At 48.8% G+C, this 6,835-nt stretch overlaps 1 protein-coding gene across 1 annotated transcript; it reads left to right on the top strand.

Annotated features, from left to right (window-relative positions):
* The first annotated feature begins 212 nt into the window (after positions 1-212).
* On the top strand, positions 213-2,472 carry Myl7 (myosin light chain 7). The gene is made up of 7 exons (XM_047561904.1): positions 213-251; positions 473-586; positions 725-800; positions 1,035-1,139; positions 1,538-1,616; positions 1,795-1,843; positions 2,325-2,472. The coding sequence occupies exons 1-7, from the start codon at positions 249-251 to the stop codon at positions 2,424-2,426; spliced, it is 528 nt and encodes a 175-aa protein (XP_047417860.1). The 5' UTR covers positions 213-248; the 3' UTR covers positions 2,427-2,472.
* The last annotated feature ends 4,363 nt before the right edge of the window (positions 2,473-6,835 follow it).

The raw sequence follows: 6,835 nt of genomic DNA, 5'->3' as shown, positions 1-6,835 counted from the left end.
GCAATTGTGAGGAGACACAGTGGGTGATCACATGAGATGGACGGACCATAAGATGTTACATCTGGACATGAAGGTCAGCAGGAATGTAACTGGAATCTGCTTGGGGCCCTCGTCCTCCCCTACCCTGTCAGGGGCTGCCAAGTTTGGGCCTATTCTCTGCTTCTCTCCTTATTTGGATCACCAGGTGATAAGGCTGGGACATAAAGGGGGTCTGGCAGCAAGAGGATGCAGCAGTCTGCTTTGAGAGGATGGTAAGTGCCTGGTTGGGGAAAAGAGGCCAGCAGTCCCCAGGGCTGGGAGGGGACAGAGTCAGGGACTTCTATGCCTGTGCGAAGCCTGAAAGGTAGAATTCAGGGTTGAAGAGAAGATCTTCTCCCTGACTCTCCTGGGATTGCTCTTAGACTGTGCATGGTGAAAAAGGGACATTTAGGGGACCTGGGGAGAGGATGCCCTCCCACCCACAGTATTGTAGGCCAGCAGGAAGACTGGGACCCGGGGAAAGGCTGCAGCCGCCAAGCAGACTCAACGTGGATCTTCCAATGTCTTTTCCATGTTTGAACAAGCCCAGATCCAGGAGTTCAAGGAAGTAAGTGCCCCACCCCAAGGAAACCCCAATCCCATCCAAAACCTACTCCACCCCACATGCACACCCTTCTCTGTGGGTCATGGTCCTGGCCCCTGAGTGTGCTCCACATACCACCCAGGACTCTCCCCCTCCTCACAGGCCTTCAGCTGCATTGACCAGAACAGGGATGGCATCATCTGCAAGTCGGACCTAAGAGAGACCTACTCCCAGCTTGGTGTGTGCATCTGCCTTCCCCTGCTCTACTCCCCCACCTGCACACCTGCTTTCCCCAGGGTCCTTGCTCAGAGAGAGAATAGTGTCCCTGCCCCCTTCTCTCACTCCTTCCCATCTCCTTACACCTCCCTTCCCCTGCCTTTCCACCAGAGTGGCTGAGAAGAGGGGGAGGGCAGTCTGGTCCTTCTCTGGGACACTAGGATCCCTGTGTTTGTCTCACAACCCACCTTCATAGGCAAGGTGAGCGTCCCAGAGGAGGAACTGGATGCTATGCTGCAGGAGGGGAAGGGTCCCATCAACTTCACGGTCTTCCTCACACTCTTTGGGGAGAAACTCAATGGTGAGCCTGGGGCAGATCTGGGCTCCCTTGACCAGACATGGAATCTGAACCTGCCAAACACACCTGACCTTGACTGAACCCTATCTGGACCCGGCCTGACCATGGCCCACCCAAGGGATGTGGAGCCTACCCCTGCACATCCCGGGCACTGGTCAGCCCAGTGCTAACTTGGGTTCAGGAAACATCCATTCCTAAATCCTAACTCGCAGCCAGGCCTGCCCACCTCAGGAAGATGATCATTCCCAGCCCCTCTGATCCCTAAGGAACATTACATAGTGGGGAATGCCCCCACCTCTTCTGGGACATGGAGAGCTCCCCCATGCAACCCTGGTCTCCTCCTGTGTGGAACCTGAGAGGTTGGGGACATGAGAGTTCACCTGGCTGCCTTGGTCTCCCAGGGACAGACCCCGAGGAAGCCATCCTGAGTGCCTTCCGGATGTTTGACCCCAGTGGCCAAGGGGTGGTGAACAAGGATGAGTAAGTGTCAACCTCCCCTACCCGCCATGAGGGACACCATCCAGAAGCAGAGAGGGGCAGTGAGGCCACTTATGTGAGGCCTCCTGAACCTTGACCTTTCGTGTTCTTAGAGGGGTGACCAGCCCTTCCCTGGGCTATGCCACCCTTCCTCCCAGCTCAGATCCTCCCCACTTCCCAGGTTCAAGCAGCTCCTCCTGACCCAGGCAGACAAGTTCTCTCCAGCTGAGGTGAGGCTGCCCAGCCCTGTCAGTACCTGTCCCTGGGAACTTCTTAGGGCCCTGCCCAGCTGGGCATTGGGGATGACTCCTAGTCCACTGCCCCCAGTGCTCAGAGCCCAGCACCAGTGTGGTGTAGGCTGAGAGGCCTTTCCAGAGGATGTGCCATCTCTATTGTGACCTGTAGGGGTAGAGGTGGGGTTAGAGGGAGGAAGTATGGCAGGCAGGGAGGCTGTGTGCAGACCAAGCGAGAGTATTAGGCAAGGGTTCTCACCGGGGGCTGGGACCATCTCTGTGGCCAGTGTGGGCCCTTTGACTCCCGGCCCCCATTTGAGTCCACTCTCTAGTCTGCTTAATGATGGCTAGCAGGATAATAACAAGGAGTTTGGGGCTTGGAGTTAAAAAGGTTGAGGCCCAAAGCACAACTCCAGGTTGAGGGTGAAGAGTCACAGGTCCCCGAAGGCCACATCTCTGCTGATTGTTGCCTCCACAGGTGGAGCAGTTGTTTGCCCTGACGCCCATGGACCTGGCAGGCAACATCGACTACAAGTCGCTGTGCTACATCATCACTCATGGGGATGAAAAAGAGGAGTAAGGGGCAAGCCCAGAGCACCTCAATAAATTCTGTTTCTGAGTGAAAACAGTAATGTTGGCTTATCTGTGACAGAGGGAGTAGGGACCAGACAGGAGTCTCAGGGACTGATGGCAGGCTCCACTAAGGTCATAACTATCACACACACCAACTCACTTCACCTCATGCTGCCAAATGAATTATGACCTATGATCATGCACAGTTTATAGATGAGGACAATGAGGCCCAGCAAGGTGGGCACCTTGTTCGAGGTCAGCTTCTAGAAGAGGACTTGCCCCTCCTTCCACAAGCCCATTGGCACTGCCCAGATCCTCAAGGTTGTGCAGAACAAAGTGTTGCTGGGCACTCAGCAAACTTTCTGCCCAACATCATCCCAACTAGTGACAGCAGCCCCAGCTGCAGAGCACCCCAGGCCCACTGTACATTCCCCTCTAGGCATAGTGGTGTAGGTGGGCCCCATGTGAAATCATTCAAAAACACAACCAAAATCTTACGGGAACTACGGGTCAGGATTAGGACATGACAGGAAATGGACACCAGAGGCCGGACCAGAGCACGTGCAAGTATTTAAAAGTAATACTAGAAACTGGCCTCTGGTCTTCTGAGCCCCTTAGGCAAAGTACAGTGAAAAAGGTTATCTGTTTGGAGAATGGAGAGGAAACTGTTATCACAGAATTGTAAGTATCCCCATCTCACCTTATCTCAGAAACCAGGGACTGGAGAAGTAGATAACTGCCATCATTGGTACCTAAAAGGGCAACAGGGAGTCCCCATAGAAGCTGAGGGAGAGACAGAGAGGCAATGACAGTGTAGTCACCCCAGAGCTGAGTAGCAACTCTTTGTGCCCCTCACCTCCCTTCATGCCCTGCTGTAATGCCTGCAGCTAGACAGATGAGAGGAGGTGATCAAGAAAAGAATGAGCAGCTGGGGAGATAGCTCAGTTGGTAGAGTGCTTGCCTCGCAAGCACAAGGCCCTGGGTTCAAAACCCCAGCACCGCAAAAAAAAAAAAAAAAAAAGAATGAGCCACTCATGTTTCCTTCCTGAAGTCCAGGAGATAAGCCATTTTCACCTGAAGAGATGTTCAATTAACCAGGATTTGGCAATTTTATTTCTACGTGGAGTCTTGAGATTTAATGTACTCATAGGTGGGATTTGTGTGTGTGTGTGCATGTGGTACTTGGGGATGAACATAGAGGGGCTTTACCACTGAGCTATGTTTAAGTTGTCCAGACTGGCCTCAAACTTGAGATACTCTTGGCTCAGCCTCCTGAGTCTCTGGGATTACAGGCATGCACCACTAAGCCTGGCTTCAAGAATAACTGACTCAAGCAGGGTGCAATGGCACATGCCTGTAATCCCAGCAGCTTGGGAAACTGAGGCAGAAGGATCAAGAATTCGAAGCCAGCCTTAGCAACTTAGCAAGGCCCTAAGAACTTAGCAAGACCCTGTCTCAAAATAAAATATAAAAAGCACTGGTGATGTGGCTCAGTGGTTGAGTGTCCCTGGGTACATGGGTACAATCCCTGAGAGAGAGAGACAGAGAGAGAGACAGAGACAGAGAGACAGAGACAGAGAGACAGAGAGATAGATAGAGAGAGAGAGAGAGAGAGAGAGAGAGAGAGAGAGAAAGGAAGGAAAAAAGAGAAAGAGAAAGAAAGAATAGCTGATTCTCTTGCTTAGAAAAGATCATGAAATTCACAAATCTGCTTGTGTTTCCATCCAGACAGTGTCCCCAATCCATCCCTCTGTGCAAATCAAGGAGTTGTCCCTATGCTATTGTCTGCTTGTTCAACAAACCAGTTGCATAAAGTAAGGGATTAATTTACAGTCCAAGCATCTACCAGGGGAAATCTTGACAGATTGAAATGGACGAAAACATCATAGGTGTCTCATTATTGATTGGATGGGGTCCTCTGCACCTTTCTTTGCCTTTAAGCAATTTCATAACTCTGTAAGTTGTAGAAAACCAGTAGCAAGGCAATGACTCTTGTCCACAGACATGCAAATAAATATCTGGTGGAAACAATTGATTTTCCTTTCTACTCTGTGAAAGAAGCCAATTTTGCAACTGTTAAGCAGATTCACCTCAGCATTCTTGACTGCCTACACATACAGATGCTTTTTGCATTCTTCTTGGACCAGTTGTAACATCTTATTGTTTCCCTAGTGAGTTAACAAATAAAATCTTTGGAGGTGTTCACTTTATTTGCATGCAAGTCATGATTTTGCTTTGGAAAAAAAAATTAATAATATTGATAATGTACTGCATATCTCCAAAAAGCTGAACAAAAGGATTTTGAAGGTTTTCACAACAAAGAAATGATAAATATTTGAGAAGATAGATATGCTTATCCGGATTTGGTCATTATTCAACGTATACATCTATAGAAACTTCACGTGGTTCTTCACAAATATGTTGTCATGCATTAATTAAAAACAAATAAAAATAGAATAAGTTTAATTCTCCCTGCGCAAATAGACTTCCCCTTCTCTTTCTTAGAGCATTTCCTTTAGAAAACTTATTGGTTCTTTGTTGACTTCTTTTTATGTAAATCTGTTCAAAAGCTTCTTGCCAATTTTACGACTCAGGAACATTTCATTAAGGACCTGGGAGTCCCATCTGAAATGTCATCACCATGGTAGACAACATTCTTATCTTCCAGTTTCTGGGAGAGCCTAAGTTCAGCCTGGTACCTGCCTGCAGCTGTAAATCTACTTCCAGTCTTAAGATATGAGTTTATTTTTTCCTTTGGATGAAAGCAATTAGCAAACCAGATGGCCCAGGTGGACTCAGGGTACATTGCATGTGACCAGTGGTGTTGTGGAGACCTCTTACCTGAGGACAAGTTCCACATTTCTCCTGAGAATGTGAATGGAATGGGTTGCACCTGACTATATACAGGGGCAAGATGTCTGTCTTTGTAATCTCTTAGAGGGTTGCCAATAATGAGCTTTACAGTCTATTTAATTCTCATTCAATAATTAAACTGTTATTTTCCATCTACTTTTGTGGAAAGGTTTTCTGTGTTGGCAGGAGATTTTGTTTTCAATCTTCTGGCCAATATGGTCAGATGTTCCATCCTTCCAGAGCCTTTGCAAACTGGGGGAATGGCATAGGGGGAAAGTATCTTCTCCAGGAGGAGTGCTAGCCAGGCTGACTGGGGTGCACAGCACGGGTTGATCCCCAGATCAGTGGGGGTCAGAGCCTTGTTATGTGGTATCTTCTGACTTATCCTGAAATTCCTTTAGCTCTCAGCCTGGACCTCAGGCCCTGCCCTGCACCCACACATCCTTCTTTTCTGCACATTCTTTCTTTATCCAAGTTAACACCACTGATAAGGTTAGACGCAGGCTCTTTAGCTGTCTGCCCTGGCATGAGGAATATGTGACCCTGCATGCTTCTCCAGCAGGCGTGGGCTGTTCAAAGTCTCACATTGTCAGGGCTTGATGTATGCCTGCTGTTCCACAGCCCACCCACTCTCCAGTCCAGACCTTCTTCACAGGCTGAGGCTCCTCCTCGGCAAATATGGCCAAAAGGGAAAATATAAATTAAAACAATAAAAAGTTAAAAGATGATTTCATAGAAGTGGAAAGCAGATAGTGATCACCTGAGACTGGGGAGAGTGAAGTCAAAGGAGGGATGGGAAAAGGCTTGTCAGTGGTCCCAAGTCACAATTAATAGGAGAAATTGCCTCCTCATGCCTCAGTGCACAGGAGTGCAGAGGGTTCAGGTATGCTGGAGAAATGGGAAAAGTAGGTCCACATGTGCGTCTTCCCATGCAGCTAAAGTTCTGGAATTTTGTGGACTGAAAGTTAAGAGTATGAAGTTGCAGAGAGTTTGTGCAGAGGGGGACACAGCTGGGAGTGGGTCTGTCTGTAGTTAAGGTAAAGGAGCAGACATATCCCCCCACCAAGTACATAGGTGCTTCCAACCTGTATAGAGCTCAGTGTCCTCATATGTCAAGGACACTGACAATGTCACTGTCATATGCATATTGGTAGTACCTGATGGCCACAGAGATCTCCTCTGCCCTTGACACTCATCAGAATTGGCACTCCATGCACATGGTGATCTGCTCATCCCTGACTGATGCCCACCCTCCCTCAGCAATAACTGAATTTGAGGCTATGCCCAGGATCCTAGAATAAAGCCTTCGTTTTCAACCTCCCTTATGGCACGGGTGACCCAGTGTCTCTCTTTAAGAGACAAATATGTGCACCTCCATTAAACAACCCTGCTACCTGACACACAGCTCATATGTAGCCTCCTTGGGCTGAGGAGGTGAGGGTTTGGGTGCTACAAACTGGGCCAGGCTGGGCCCTGAAACAAGGGTATCACACAAACCTCAACCCCTGTCCTAACACAAAGAGAACAAGCTCCATCTGATAGAAGTTGCTGCTGTTCTGAATC

This window comes from Sciurus carolinensis, chromosome 8, assembly GCF_902686445.1.
Source record: "Sciurus carolinensis chromosome 8, mSciCar1.2, whole genome shotgun sequence".
NCBI classification, from domain to species: domain Eukaryota; kingdom Metazoa; phylum Chordata; class Mammalia; order Rodentia; family Sciuridae; genus Sciurus; species Sciurus carolinensis.
Note: the sequence above shows the minus strand (reverse complement) of the source record. Positions and strands in the feature narration are given on the sequence as shown.